At 52.2% G+C, this 14,052-nt stretch overlaps 3 protein-coding genes across 5 annotated transcripts in view; all 3 read right to left on the bottom strand.

The window, feature by feature from the left end:
- The window catches only part of Abcf1 (ATP binding cassette subfamily F member 1), a 10,987-nt gene extending 5,353 nt beyond the window's left edge, over positions 1–5,634 (bottom strand). Inside the window, exons 1-8 of one of the 2 annotated variants that reach the window (XM_050131780.1) lie at positions 5,478–5,634; positions 3,002–3,048; positions 2,125–2,208; positions 1,897–2,026; positions 1,523–1,560; positions 1,336–1,443; positions 847–924; positions 672–767 (exon numbers count right to left, since the gene is read on the bottom strand). In XM_050131780.1, coding sequence (XP_049987737.1) covers positions 672–767; positions 847–924; positions 1,336–1,443; positions 1,523–1,560; positions 1,897–2,026; positions 2,125–2,208; positions 3,002–3,048; positions 5,478–5,550 — 654 coding nt within the window. In that variant the 5' untranslated portion in view covers positions 5,551–5,634. The remainder of the gene's footprint in view (positions 1–671; positions 768–846; positions 925–1,335; positions 1,444–1,522; positions 1,561–1,896; positions 2,027–2,124; positions 2,209–3,001; positions 3,049–5,477) is intronic. The other variant, XM_050131781.1, reaches the window with a different exon arrangement.
- A 2,248-nt stretch (positions 5,635–7,882) lies between these two features.
- Positions 7,883–13,999, bottom strand: Prr3 (proline rich 3). Of its 2 annotated transcripts, XM_050131774.1 has the most exons (5): positions 13,110–13,245; positions 12,692–12,769; positions 12,375–12,437; positions 9,989–10,279; positions 7,883–9,050 (listed from the first exon to the last, which is right to left on the bottom strand). In XM_050131774.1, the coding sequence occupies exons 3-5, from the start codon at positions 12,406–12,408 to the stop codon at positions 8,944–8,946; spliced, it is 432 nt and encodes a 143-aa protein (XP_049987731.1). In that variant the 5' UTR covers positions 12,409–12,437; positions 12,692–12,769; positions 13,110–13,245; the 3' UTR covers positions 7,883–8,943. The 2 variants fall into 2 exon arrangements, with proteins under 2 accessions (XP_049987731.1, XP_049987730.1); XM_050131773.1 differs by lacking the exon at positions 12,692–12,769 and having other exon boundaries at positions 13,110–13,999.
- LOC126494402 (H-2 class I histocompatibility antigen, D-37 alpha chain-like) overlaps positions 9,057–14,052 on the bottom strand; it is a 154,198-nt gene continuing 149,202 nt past the window's right edge. Inside the window, exon 8 of the transcript XR_007589999.1 lies at positions 9,057–9,722. The gene's annotated coding sequence lies outside the window, so the exon portion shown is untranslated. The remainder of the gene's footprint in view (positions 9,723–14,052) is intronic.

The following is a 14,052-nucleotide window of genomic DNA, read 5'->3' as shown; positions in this document are numbered from 1 at the left end:
CCCCCCCAGCCTGCAGGGAGCTGTCCTTCCCACCCAGCCTGGTCTAGCTTATGGTCCGCTCTCACTCATCCCGAGCCACTGGGCTGCATACAGTCCTTGCTCAACACTGCCACCAGAAACCACCAGTGTGAAATGTGTGGTAGGTAATGAAAGGAAAGGCCTGTAACTAAAGAACTAACTTCCAAGTGTAACCGAGGGTGGGACAAATGAACTTCTGTCACTAACATGCAAAGAAAACACTGCACTGTGCAGCCTGAGGATGTTACAGAGACAGAGACACGACAGCATCCAGACGTGATAACTGAGACCGCACTCGACAAGGCGTGTTCTAGATCACAGTGCCAGCGAATGGCACAGACAGAGGCAAACTCCAGGCCTTTTCCTCTTCCATCCAGTGCTGCAGCTCCAGCCTCTGGGCCAAACCTGACGACCAATGCCTGTCTTCATGTGGTCCATGGGGTAAAATGGCTGCCACTTTCCAAGAGTTGTAAAAAGATGAGACAGAGAGACAAACCTAAACACTACTTCAGTGCCCTTTCCTACAGTCCCGGCTGTGCTGGAACTCAGTTCTGCCTCTCTCCCGAGCACCAGGATTAAAAGTAGGCTCCACTGCCTCGCAGGACAGCAACAGACTTCACCCCTCCCGCCCTGGGCCCCAGCAGAACACAGACCTGCTCTGCCTTCTTGACTTTTTCTCTATCCTTCCCTTTAGTTAGTTCTTCATCATCTTCTCCTTCACTGTCTGGAGCAGCACATTTACTCTGAGGCTAACAAGGGAAAGACAGGCCTGAGGAAACGCTCCACTGATGAGAGCTGTCACCTGCAGCCGCCACCTGCAGCTCTCACCTTGGCCTTCCCTTTGGACTTCTCCTCCTTTCCTCCCCGTTTGTTCTTGAGCCCAGGCTGCTGCTCCTCAGACACAGCCTGCGGGACACACACAGATGACTTTGTTACTCTGCCACTTACAAACACATTTCCAGAGAGCCCACCACGGTTCAAAAGGGCTGCTGGGAGTGGGGTGGGGGGTGGACACACGACATGAGACCCAGAAAGTGCCACTCAAGCAGGAGTAAACCAGACAAGGGCTAGAAGGCTGGGGGGAGCAGCAGCAGAACGGCAGCAAAGGCTTAAGCAAGGAAGGACGCAGCCAAACTGCTGCAATGCCATGGCAGAGTCCCAAGGAGAGAGGCAGGCGGAGGGTCTTTGTTTCAGATTTGGAGTTTTAATCTCTAAAGACTGCGGCAAGACAGACAACTCTAAGTAAAGATGAGTTTTGGCAGCACGACCAGGGCAAACTTAGGAGAGCTGGTTTACAAGCAGGAAACCACGCCTCACCTTGTTGATGCGATTCTTCTCTGGCTTGGCAGGCTTGGGAGCATGCTTTTCTTCCTCCTCCTCGTCATCACTGTCATCCTGAATCAGGGCTTCAAAAACATTCCCACCCTGCAGGAAAAGACCTCAGAAGTCAGTGGGGCTGTGGCGGCTGCCCTTAGGATTCTCTACTCACCTGCTGACAGCTCACCTTGGCCTTCTTCCCTCCTCGGGGAACCGGCGCAGGCGCTGAAAGGACAAGGAGAGGAAATGGTCAAGAAGATTCCAGTGTCTGGCTCCTTCACTTCACCAACACAAAGACCTTGCAAGGAATGAGGCCTTACTCCCCACCAACCATGAATTTCGGATGCCTCCCCGTCCCTCAGGTTCCTTTCCCTCTCTCTCTCTCTTTTCCTTCCTTCCTTTCTTTCTGAGACACAGTTTCTCTGTGGAACAGTCCTGGCTGTCCTGAACTTGCTTTGTAGACTAAGCTGGCCTTGAACTCAGAGATCCCTGCCTCTGCCTCTCAAGTTTGGGGTTAAAGGCGTGCGCCACCACCTCCTGGTTTCCCCTCCAGAAACTTACCCTCGTCCTCCTCATCACTGGCTGGCACAGAGAGCTGCTTAAGACGCTCCATGAGCTCTTTCTCTTCACCATCGTCGTCCACATCCTTCTTCCGTCGGCCTTTTCGGGTGTCTCGCTTTTTCTTCTGCTGCTGAAACAATGTGGAGTTAATTGAAGTCCTATCAGCTGAGGGCTCAGAGGGGCTGGTGGGTCCGAGATGTCCCGGGATTCCCAGCCCGTCATGGGTACCTGCTGCTGCTGCTGCTCCTTGTCCTTCTGGGCTTTCTCTTCTTCTCCAGCTTGTTTGTCTTCTACTGCCAGTTCCTCAAAGAACTGTAAAGGGGACAAGACGCAGCAAGCCTCTCAGAGGCCGCCAGCTGTGTGCATGGAGGCCTTATCTTGCCTCTCTCTCCTTTACAAAGTCATCTTTTTTTTTACCAGTGGTCATCTTTTTTTTTTTTTTTATCTGAATTCACCATGCCTAACTCTCACTCATGTTTGCTCCCCAAGAACGTCTGGTTCCCATTTTTGTACAAGTATGACACACGCGTGACCACTGAAGCCATGAGCCCACTGAACTCCCCAACCTGAAGACCTGTAAGACAGCAGTATTTGTTCTTTTATGGTTTTTGTTTGTTTGGTTTTCTAGACAGGGAGTCTCTGTAGCTTTTGGAGCCTGTCCTGGAACTTGCTCTGAAGACCAGGGTGCCCTTCAATTCACAGATTCCTGCCCCTTTCTGCTTCTGGGATTAAAGACGTGTGCTACCACTGTCTGGCCACTGATTTTTTTTTTCTTCCTAGACTGGGTTTCTGTGTAGCTCTGGCTGTCTTGGAACTCACCCTAGTGGACAGGTTGGCCTTGAACTCAGATATTTGACTGCTTCTGCCTCCTGAGTGCATGCAACACCATCATCACTGCCCAGCTCTTTCTGAATTTTTAAAAATATGAATTCTTTGAGACTCTCCCATGAGCCCATGTGCCTCCTGCTTCCCGACTGGCAAAACTACCCAGCCACCCAGAGTCCCTTTTCTTAGCAAGCCCTTTCTCTCCTCAGACCTCACAGGTCCATTTATACACATTGGAACACCCACAGCCACTTCCCTTCCTGGACCCTCATTTTCTCACCGTCTTTTTGGTCTTCTTGTCCTTTTTGCCTTTTTTCACCACTTTGTCTGGAAGGTGAAACAGAAATCACAACATTAGGTCTTTACAAACACCCAGCAGCCTGAGCTCCAGCTGGCTCTACCCGGAAAACAGTCTCACAAAACAATCCATCTGCTTTCCTTTGCTCTTCCAAACACTACTTCCTTAGAACATTTTTTCAAGCTGGGCAGAGGCAGGTGGATCTGTGAGTTCAAGGCCAGCCTGCTCTGCAGAGCTATTACTCAGAGAAACTCTGTCTTGAAAAACAAAAGAGCAAGGGCCCTGAGAAAAAGTAGATTTTTCTGGGTGGAGAGGAGAGGCTAGCTAGCCTCACACCTAGTGCCACACACGGCTCCTATGGAGGAAGCTTAAAGATGGCACAGGTGGGTCACAATGCCATGTTTAGACCAGCTGTGAGAAGACACACTCATGTGGAAACACGCGGGTCAAATGGGACACGGTCAGGCTGCGGGTAAGGCTTTTAGTTGGCCGAGGAGCAGTGCGTTATTGGTGTGACCTTTGGTACCTTCAAGCCTTGCGTTCACTTCAGTGGAAGAGAATGGCTTTCCCTATCCCACTGTACTGTGTGTGATCCCCTACCCTATCTGCAGATGAACACCCAGGCTGTGCTCAACCTACAGTGTAAAGGACAACTGGTCACTTTCCCATGCAGTCTTCTAGCCTAGAGAGTGACCCGAAAGACTCTCAAGGCACAAAGGAGTCTGGTCCACTGCTCACTTCTGCCCACTGTTACACATGCAACCTTCCACTCTCCGTGCACAGAGGAAGGATTAATCACGACTTCCCTCCTTGGCCGGGACACTACCATGGTTTCTGAAGGCCACATTCACTCAGAGTCATCAGTCGCCTGGAGCTGTCACTGCTTCCTTTTTAAAGGAGGACTTATTTGACAGGCAGGGACGTCTATCTGCCGTGTCAGAATGCCAGCAGAGGGCGCTAGAAAGTCACACCTGCTGAGCCTTTCCAGCCCCACAGTAAGCATCGCTGCATCCGAATCCCATGTGTTCCACACTCCTTATTTATCAGAAAGTCTTACTGAATATCTGTTTTGCCAAAAAAACTAAACAAAACAGAACAAAAAGCCCTGGATATAATAAAAGACAGTCTCTCTATAGCCTCAGAGGCCAACAGAGGCCCTACCCATCTTTCCTGCTTCCTGCCCCAGCTAGGCTGTGGACTCTTATCCTCCCAGGTACCTTGCTAAGTCCAGACATAGAAACCTACATTAGTCTCTGCTCTACACATCCTACCCAGAATGCTTTTCAAGCCTGAGCCTGGTACTCACTGGGTGACTGGAGCCCACAGGTCAGAGGGAGTGCAGGGTTAACACTCAGGACCTTCACGTGCCAGCCAGCCCGTGGAGCCCAATCCCAATGACCTAGGGCCTCACATACACTGGCTCCTCACAACTCAACCACATCTCAGTCCTTTATTTCCACCTTTAACTTTGAGACGGAGTCTCACTAAATTGCCCAGTCTGGCCTCCAGCTTTGGCCTCCCACACATTTGGAATTACAGACCTGAGCCACCAGTCTGCCCCGCGCCTCCCGACCCCCACGGTTTCTCTGCGTATCCCTGGCTGTCCTGGAGTTCACTCTGTAGATCCTGCTGGCTTCAAAATCAGAGATTCATTTGCCTCTGCTTCCCGAGCACTAGAATTAAAAGTGTGAGCCACCATGCCTGACATTTTAGCTGGAGTGAGAAAAGCCCGTGCACAGGTCATCGCATAGGTCTGCGGGACCAGAGCTCCGCCGCGCCTCTCCTCTTCCTACCCCCATATTATAGCTTTCCTTAAACTTTCCTGAGTTACAAAGCAGGAAAAAAACACTTGAATATTAACATTCCTGGCCTATATTTGTAATCCAGCTAACAGGCTAAGGAAAGAGATTCACGACAGTTTTGGCTACATAAAACTGAATTATGCCGAGGTGTGGCGGCCGCACGCCTTTAATCCCAGCACTTGGGAGGCGGAGGCAGGGGGATTCTAGAGAACAGCGCGGTCTACAGAGTGAGTTCCAGGACAGTTCGGGCTATGTAGAGTGACTGTTGTCTTTTTTTTTTTTTAAAGTTTGTTTTAACTAAAACAAACCAAATGTGAAATTACTGTAGTCTTTCGTGTCTATGATCTCCCTCAAAGTGACTTCAAGCCCCTTCTTGTTCCCTTCATTCCACACACACAGCACATCGCACAAGTACCAAAGTAATCCCTGACCACAGACCCTATCCGAACTCAAGGCTAACACTCGGGCAGTCCCGTCCGACCGAGTCCCGGCTCCTGTCCTCTCGTCCCTCCCTCGGTGCCATATGCTCCGGCTCGCCTCCCGGGGCTCTGGGACGGCCCCGTGTGCGCGGCCTCTGCCCCCGGCGCACATGCGCAGGACCCACGCCCCACGGCGGCCGCCGTCGTCCTGGCCGTTCCTGCCTCCTCCCCGCTCACCCGCGGGGCTCGTGCCCTCGCCGTCCCCGATCCATTCGGGCTCGGGCGGCTGCTGCTTGGGACCCTTCGGCATCGCGGCGGCAGTTGCGAGTCCTCCGCAGGCGTCCGGCGCCGTTTCCGTTTCCGGCGGCGTGGGGCCGCCAGTGGGCGGACTCTCCATTAGTCACCGCCCCGCCCCCCGGCGGCCCTGGCGCGCCCACGCCCTGGGCTGGGGGTGTGGTCTGGGGTGGGCTGCGCCCTGTGACGGTCCCCACGCCTGAGCTGCTGAAGGCGACGCGGTGACACCCGAAGAACGACATAATTTCTGGGTAGGGAGAAGAGGCTGAAGCATCTCTGATCTCACTGTGTCACCCTAGCTGGTCTGGAACTCGCTGTGTAGACCAGGATGGCCTCCAACGCAGAGTTGGTGGCCTGTGTCGCCACATCCTGCCCAGGAAGCACACCTTTTTAAAGGGTTGTCGTTGAGACAAGGGCTCACTATGTAGTACTTGGCTGTCCTAAACTCACAACGTAGACCTGGCTGGTCTGGAGCTCCTAGAGCTCCGCCTGCCTCGGTCTCTGGGAGAGCTGGGATTACAACAGGTCGGCACTATTACACGTGAGTGGCCTCTTTACTAAAACAGAACAAACACCTCCTCAATCATTCCCCACTACTTTCTAATCTTCTTCTTGTATTTATTAATTTTTATTTTAGACAGGGCTTCTCTGTGTAAGTCCTAGAACTCCCTTTTAGATCAGGCTGGCCTCAAATTCAGAGATCCGCCTGCCTCTGCCTCCCAAGAAGCATATGCCTTTTAAACCACAATCAGGACTTCTAACTCTAAGAATGGCAGGCACAGGAGCTCGAGGGAGGCGTCTCTACCACAGGGCCAGCGCCCATCCTTCGGCATGCCTCAAGGCCATTAAGTGGCCAAAGAGGACCTTGAATTGCCCCCATTTTCGTGTCTCCACCTCCCTCCTGAGTATTGAGATTACACACCTGGTATTTTTTTTTTTTAAAAAAAAAAATTTTTAAATTTTTTTTTTTTTTTTTTTTTTTTTTTTTGGTTTTTTGAGACAGGGTTTCTCTGTGGCTTTGGAGCCTGTCCTGGAACTAGCTCTGTAGACCAGGCTGATCTCGAACTCAGAGATCCGCCTGCCTCTGCCTGCCAGTGCTGGGATTAAAGGCGTGCGCCACCATCGCCCGGCCTATCTTATTCTTTTTTATGTACATTGGGGTGTTTTGCTTGCATGTACATCTGATCTCCTGGAAGTGCAGTAACAGACAGGGGTGAGTTGCCATGTAGGTGTTGGGACTTGAACCCAGATCCTCTGGAAGAGCAGCTGGTGCTCTTAACTGCTGAGCCATCTCTCCAGACCCAATTTATATGTTCTAAGAATTGCACCTAAGGTTTCATGCATACTATTCAAACACTCGACCAACTGGGCCACACCTCCAGACCCCCATGATGCTTCTGTCCCCATCAACTTTCTAATCTAATACCAACAGATCAGAAGAAGCCAATGCTGGCTTTGTCCTAGTGACATAGTTGGGTCACTTTCCCCCCATTTCTCCAGAGGGTCCTCCTCCCTCCCTGGCTCGCCTCTGCTGCTGGGGTAGAGATGTACTTCCAAGCTCAATCTTTGACAGTCTTAAAAAAATGCTTTTATGTGTGTTTGGCTTGCATGTGGGCACTGAGTGCATGCCTAGTGCTCTCAGGCCAGAAGAGGGCGCCAAATCCTGTGGAACTGAAGTTACCGGGAGCGGTGAGCTGTTCTCTGCTCAGGTTCTCAAGAGCAAATGGCAGAGCCCTGCCTCCAGCCCCAAATGCTTTTGATTTGATTGCTCCACACACACTGAAGTTCCTCCAATTCCACTATTCAGGCCTGTGCCACCATTTTACCAACTAAAATATCCATTTCTGGGGCTGGAGACATTGCTCAGTGTTTAAGAGCACTTGTTGCTCTTGTAGATGACCCTGGTTCAATTCCCAGCACCCACATGGCGGCTCACAACTGTGTGTAACCCCAGTCCCAGGGGATCTGATGCCTTCTTCTGACTTCCAGGGGCACCAGGCACATAATCACACATGCAAAATAGCTATACACATAAAATAAAATTTAAATTCTTGTTTTTTAAATCTCCAAGTCTGATCCCCGACCTGAGTGGACAGGCTTGTCCAATCTCTCCACAGTGAAGCAGGAAGTCCTCAAAAAGCCCAACATCATCAGATCCAAATGCTATGCTGCGTGTCTAAGGTCACTCTGCACTCTCCTTGGCCATTTCTGCTCCATCTGTGTCTCCTTCAGACCGCAATCCTTGCCATTACCTGATCTGCTCCCCGTTTCCAGAGTGAACTACTCTGCTGCCTCTGATGAACTAATGGGGTAATGGTGACTGGAACACAGAAACAAGGGAAAAAAAATACCGGTTTCCACTGTGTTTATTACTAATATAAAAAAAACATTAAAAAGAAAAAAAGTCACTCTTAGTTCTCCAACAACTCTCGCCCTCCTGCCCACACCTCCTGACCCTCTTCCTCAGGGCCAGCTCAAAACACAACATGTTCACTGCCGTTTTCACAGAAAACAACCAGTGTCAAGGACGTCAGAGAGGAGGGTCAGAGGGGACAGTACTCACTGTCCAGGGGGAGAGTCACAGAGTTCAAATGAAAGGGCTGGTGGTCCCACAATGATAGGGCCCAACTAAAACGAGACAGGCAGGAGCTGGGTGGGGAGGCCCGCCTGAGGCTTTGCAGGACATCACTGGCTGTCAGACCCAGAATAACTGACACCAGGGGAGAGGGCACGACAGGAAGGCTCACGTTCTCCCATGCTGGGAGGTAGGTGAAATCTGGAGGGCACCAAGAGCCTTACTCGATTTGGCAGAAAAACTTATCTAGTGTGGGGAAGTCACAAAAATGCCACAGACACTGAGGAAGGCGACAGGGGATGCACAGTTTCACAAAGCACAGTGACCACAGGCCTTAGCGGTGGGGCTCATGCTACTGACAAGAAGCTAGGACGTCCAAAAGCAGGGGTAGGCTGTTCGGGGAGCAAGCCTGGACCAGTCGCTCAAACCTGACCCCAAGGCCAGACAACCTGGTGCACTTCCTGGACAGCTGCAAACACTGGGGCTTCCTGTCAAAGGACTGCAGGCTGCTCCAGGGTCCTTGGGAACCGAGGGCAATACTGGGGGACAGGCCAACAGATGCACAAGAAACAGCACCAAAGGTTTCCTGTTCAGCAGTCACTTGGCAGAGGGGAAGATCCAGGAGGCGGTGGAACGGAGCAAGACGGGGTCCCAAAGGTCTGGAGCCTGGATCAGAAGACAGTGCACACCGCACACCAGTGACAACCACAACTCTGGACCCCAAACGGGGGAGGTGATGAATGGGGTGGACATGTCGCTGACTGAAGGTGATAGGAGAACCTTCAAGTAGCTATGATGGGGCCACGAGGTCAGCCTGTGTGGGAAGGCACAGTCTCACAGAGGAGGGCCATTGACGCCTGGATGGTAGAAGGCACAATGGTCTTCATATCGACAGTGGCCCTTTTTAGAAAAGTGTCGGCAGACAGGGCGGTCAGATTTGTCTGTGAACAAGGGAAAACAACAGCTTAACACCTGAGCGAGTACCCCAGCATGCAGGAGGCTGAGACAGGAAGACTGCTACAATTTGAGGTCAACCTGTCCACTACCCCAAAAATAAAAACAGCTTTCCTTCCCTAACCCCCCAAAAATCGTAAGGAAGAAAATGAAACAGGATGCAGAGAACCCAGTTCTCTGCCACACACATTCCCTCTGGTTCTGGTGTTAGGGTAGAGCCCAGTTCTCTGCCACACACACTCCCTCTGGTTCTTGTGTTAGGGGTAGAGCGTGGAGCTCAGGGACACTATGCAGCTTGCTCAACCACTCCCAGACTACCAAGTATTTTTTTTTAAAGATTTATTTATTTATTTATTATGTATACAATAGTCTGTCTGTTTATATGTCTGCAGCCCAGAAGAAGGTATCAGACCTCATTACAGATGGTTGTGAACCACCATGTGGTTGCCGGGAATTGAACTCAGGACCTTTGGAAGAGCAGGCAATGCTCTTAACCACTGAGCCATCTCTCCAGCCCTTTTAATGATTTTTAAAGGTTTATTTACTTATGTATACAGTATTCTGCCTGCATGTCTGCTTACAGGCCAGAAAAGGGCACCAGATCTCATTATAGATGGTTGTGAGCCACCAATGTGGTTGCTGGGAATTGAACTCAGGACCTCGGGAAGAGCAGTCAGTGCTCTTAACCTCAGAGCCACCTCTCCAGCCCCCAGACTACCAAGTATTTTGGAAAGGCATTCTTTCTGAGGGAAGAAAGATGTTTAATGCTACAAGTAGCTGGCAGCTCAGTGGCAGAGGAATCCTTAACTTGGGAAAAGCCATGCATTAATTCTCAATGCTCTCAGAGACAGCCCAAAGGAGAAGAGACCGGAGGGAGCATGCTGGCATGCAGGACAAGGCACAGGCATAACAAGGTGGGCCTTACCTTCCATCACCGGGGGAATGTCCGGAGGTGGGCAGGTGTTCTTGACAAGAGACCAGCTTTTGAGCCTTCGTGGATTTCTTGGCTCTTTGTAAAAGCTTTCCCTAGAGGGACCCCCATGGCCTGGCCCAGGAAAAGGAGGCTCAGTATTGACACCCCACCAACCACGACCATATGGGCTAGCTCTAGGACCAAGGCCTCCTCGAAGAGGGCCTCTACCCCGTGGAGGAGGTGGGAGACTCAGCAGTGGTGGAATCATTGGTCCCCTTGATCCTGGAGGACCCCTGTGAAGAGCTACAGAGAGAAAGACAGGGAAGGGTGACTGCTGAGCAGCTAACCCCCGACAAAAGCCCCTCCCCCATCCACGGGGGCAAAGCATTCTGACACACCACTTCAAGTGCACAAGCCAATTATCACAGCTCTACCTGGGCTTCCATCACCCAGGCAAAGAAATTAGTTTTCTTAGTGCTTCTTAATCCCATGCTGGGAATTGAACCCAGGACCCTGTGTACACTAGGCAATTACTATACTACTGAGCTAAATCCCCAGCCTCAAAGAGAGACATCCATCTATGTGCCCTTTCCTCTCACAGAAGGTAGCCACTATCCTGACCTTTTTCTCCCCTCTGAGACAGGGTTTCTCTGTATAGCTCTGGCTGTCCTGGAATTCCTGCCTGACTCCCAACTGTTGGGACTAAAGGTTTAAAGGTTTGCACCACCACACCCGGCTTACATCAGCTACTTTTTAAGTATATGGTTCAATACTCTAAATTCACGTGCTATCACACAGAATCCTAGAACCAGAACGGGTTCCTCTGAACAAGCCCTTTCCTTATATACCCAGCAGCCCGCATCCCACTTCAGACAGCGAACGCACTTATCTTTCCGTGCCCGCCGTGTTCTCAAGGTTCGCATGCTGGGCCCTAAACATTTCCTTCCTTTGTAAGATGAAACAATATCCCATTGAAAAGATAAATACTGTTAGCTTTAATGGCAGCCTGGGCTACATAGCAACCCTCTCAAAAAAAACCCAACCCCAAAAGACCATGCTTTCAATTCCTTGTAAAAATACATCCCGAAATGGAACTGTTGGCTTGTGTGGCAGTTCCGTCCTTCTGCTTCCTTACACAGGGTCTGTAGCTCAGGCTAGCTCCATAACTGCTAGTCCTCCTGCTTCACCCTCCTAAGTTGTAGACATTCGCCACCGTGTGTTTTAATTTTAGTTTTCTTTCTTTTCCTTAAAGATTACTTATTAAGTATACAGTGTTCTGTCTGCGTGTTTGCCTGCAGGCCAGAAGAGGACACCAGATCTCATTACAGACAGTTGTGAGACACCACCATGTGGTTACTGGGAATTGAACTCAGGACCTTTGGGAGAGCAGGCAATGCTCTTAACCACTGAGCCATCTCTCCAGCCCCTCATTTTTAGTTTTGTAATAAATCTCTGTACTGTTTACACAGTAGTTATATGGTCTCAGGGCTAGCTTACAGTGTTATCTGATTAACAGAAATTCGTATTGTTTGATGCTGCTCCTTTAGGACTAGCACAGTGTGTGTATGCATAGAGGCCAGAGCCTGGTAGCGTTTCCTTGAACCTGGCCCTCACTCACAGCCGGCAAGCCCTGGAGCCCCCACCTCTGCCCTGTACCCAGCTCCTGACATGGCTGCTGCGGTCTGACATCAGGTCTCGTTTGTGTGATGCGAGCATTCTGTCAACTGGGCACCTCCCCAGTACGTCTCCTCCCCAGGGTCTCATGTAGACCAAGCGGATCCTCAACTCCTATCCCCTTTGCTGCCACTATGCCTGCCTGGTCTGGGTGTTGTTTACAAACTTTATTTTAATCCTGTTTATTTTACAGTTTCCTTAGACTTGATTTTTTATTTGGTATTTCTACAATATCAAAGTTCATAGTTTTCCCTAAATGTATGAGACATCACCACTTTACTGACAGAACCACTTCTTTGGTTACGTCTTTATACGTAAATGTTCATATATTAACAGGCCCCCTGATTATCTCAGACAGGGTCTCACGTATCCCAGGCTAGCTGGTCTTAATTTGCTATGTAGGAGAGGTGGCCAGGAGCTTCTGATCCTCCTGCCTCAGTCTTTCAAGTATTACAAATTACAAAGAATGTCGATCATTCTATGAAAACCACAATGTCATAGCTACTAAAGCTTTGCACCAAATCTTCCTATGCTCTGCCATGTAGAGTCTGTGTTTCCCTATAATGGAGGTTCATTCCTACACAAGCGGAACAGACAGGCTGTGAAAGCCTCAGACTTAGGAGTTAATTTGGAAGGAAACCGACATTTTGACAGCACCATGTTTCTAAATACATACACAATCACTCATTGAGGTACACACGCATCAGGGCCCATTCCTCCTCACCTGACTTGGGGTCACCAGGCTTTCCATTAGCCATGGGGGGAGGGCCCAGAAGGCTGGGTGGTCCTAAGAGCAGACGTGAAAACACAGTCATCAGAATGGTGCAAAGGACTGATCATCTCGTTCTTACGTGGTCTTTAACACTCATTTTTCTTTAACCAATAAAGTCAGATATATCCACTCAGCAGTGCCGCAATCTCTCACCCCGTCCATCTGCCCGTCCCTCTGCAGAGTTGTCCGAGACTGAGCAAAACAGTGGAGATTCCATCACAGCTGCATCCACAACATGCCCAGTGATTCCACAAACCCCAATCCCTCACCTTAACTGTTGGCCCATCATAGTTTTTTTCTCCTCTCCTTCCCTCGGGGGAGTAGTTCACAGAAGGCTGCACTTTCACCTAACCAGTGGAAGTGTGGTCACAAATTGTCTTCCCGGTCATCACAATCTGTAATAACGCTGCCGCCCCTCTCCCCCGCCATCCTGCGGCTGCGCAAGCCAGATCTTTAGCCGCCACCTCCCCTGCCTTCTCCGGAAAGGGTCAGGAGCCAGACTGAGGTGGAGGGTTCAAGCAAGCAAACTCCTCATTTAAGGTTCCACTAGCAGCCCTCCCCTAGCCCGCCCCCGCCCCACCTCCACGCGTGCGCCCTTCCTCCTTCCGTTCGAGCCCCCTCCCCCGCACTGCAACCCTCGCCTAGCCCCCGGCCCGCTGACAGGCGTGTGCACGCCCTTCCCCTCACCAAGGCGACTCTCGTCCTCTTCGTCTCCAGGCTCGTCCCGGTCGGACAGTGCGGGATGCTGCGGCGGCTGCTGCTGCTGATTCTGCTTCTTTCGTTTAGGCATCGTGGCTGCGGCAATGGCTGCAGCAGGATTTGGAGGGCAGTGAGGAAGGGGCACACTAGGTTTGTTTCCGCTTCCGGGTGGGCGGTGGGCCGGGAGACCGAGGCTTTCGCCATGCCACTTCCGGCGGGTTGTGGATCCGCGGCAGCATCCTCCACCCCGGGGCCTCGCTCGGTCTGCCGCGCAGCGGGAGGCTGTGCTTCCCCGGTGTAGCCCCTGCTCGCTCGCGCACGTGGAAAAGCACCTCCGCCGCGTTACCGGGAGGCACTGGCCGGACTTCGGGCTTCCGGCGGCACGCGAGCGCCCCGTCGCACCCTGAGGCCGCCACATCCGGTCCCCCGGTTACCATGGCAACAACTGCAGTCACAACTCCGCGCTCTCTGACCTCCTCTCCAAAGTCCTTGCCCCGCTTGCGTTTCCTCCTCGCCCGCCCGCCCGCGCTCGCACGCGTGGCCTGTCGGCCGCCAGCCTCTCGGCATCCTCCGCCGCGAGTCCGTGCGCCGCGGGCGGCGAGCCCCTCGGGGCAGCCGGCGCGGCCGCGTCGCTTCGGCTCGGCAGCTAGGGGCCATCCCGGTGGCTGCCGGGCAGAGAGGCGTGTCCGGCTCGCCCCCTCCCGCCCCCCGCCAGGTGAGTGGCAGCTCCGGGGGAGCTCTAGGCAGGCGGGGATGACACTCGTCCCCCCTCCCGCGACTGCCACTTGGTAGCGCCCGTGACGGAGACGGCCCGGGCCTCCCACGCGCGCCTCCAGCTCGCCGCTCCGCTCCACGCCGCGCATCCCGGAGTCGCCGCCGCGGCCTCTCACTGCCGCTTGCAGCCCGGCCGCCCCGCTCCCCGCCGCCCGCC

The sequence above is a fragment of the Alexandromys fortis genome, unplaced genomic scaffold, assembly GCF_014885135.2.
Source record: "Alexandromys fortis isolate MF-2015 unplaced genomic scaffold, M_Fortis_MF-2015_v1.1 scaffold_390, whole genome shotgun sequence".
Lineage (NCBI taxonomy): Eukaryota > Metazoa > Chordata > Mammalia > Rodentia > Cricetidae > Alexandromys > Alexandromys fortis.
Note: the sequence above shows the minus strand (reverse complement) of the source record. Positions and strands in the feature narration are given on the sequence as shown.

Bases quoted from the DNA above. Each gene is read 5' to 3' on its own strand.
- Prr3 (XM_050131773.1), bottom strand. From the start codon at position 13,539: ATGTGGCGGCCTCAGGGTGCGACGGGGCGCTCGCGTGCCGCCGGAAGC. The intron at 12,438-13,109 runs GTGAGGGGAAGG...GTCTGCTCTTAG, and splicing joins AGAGGACGAGAGTCGCCTTG to GACCACCCAGCCTTCTGGGC. The intron at 9,051-9,988 runs GTAAGGCCCACC...CCTTGTTCACAG, and splicing joins CATTCCCCCGGTGATGGAAG to ACAAATCTGACCGCCCTGTC.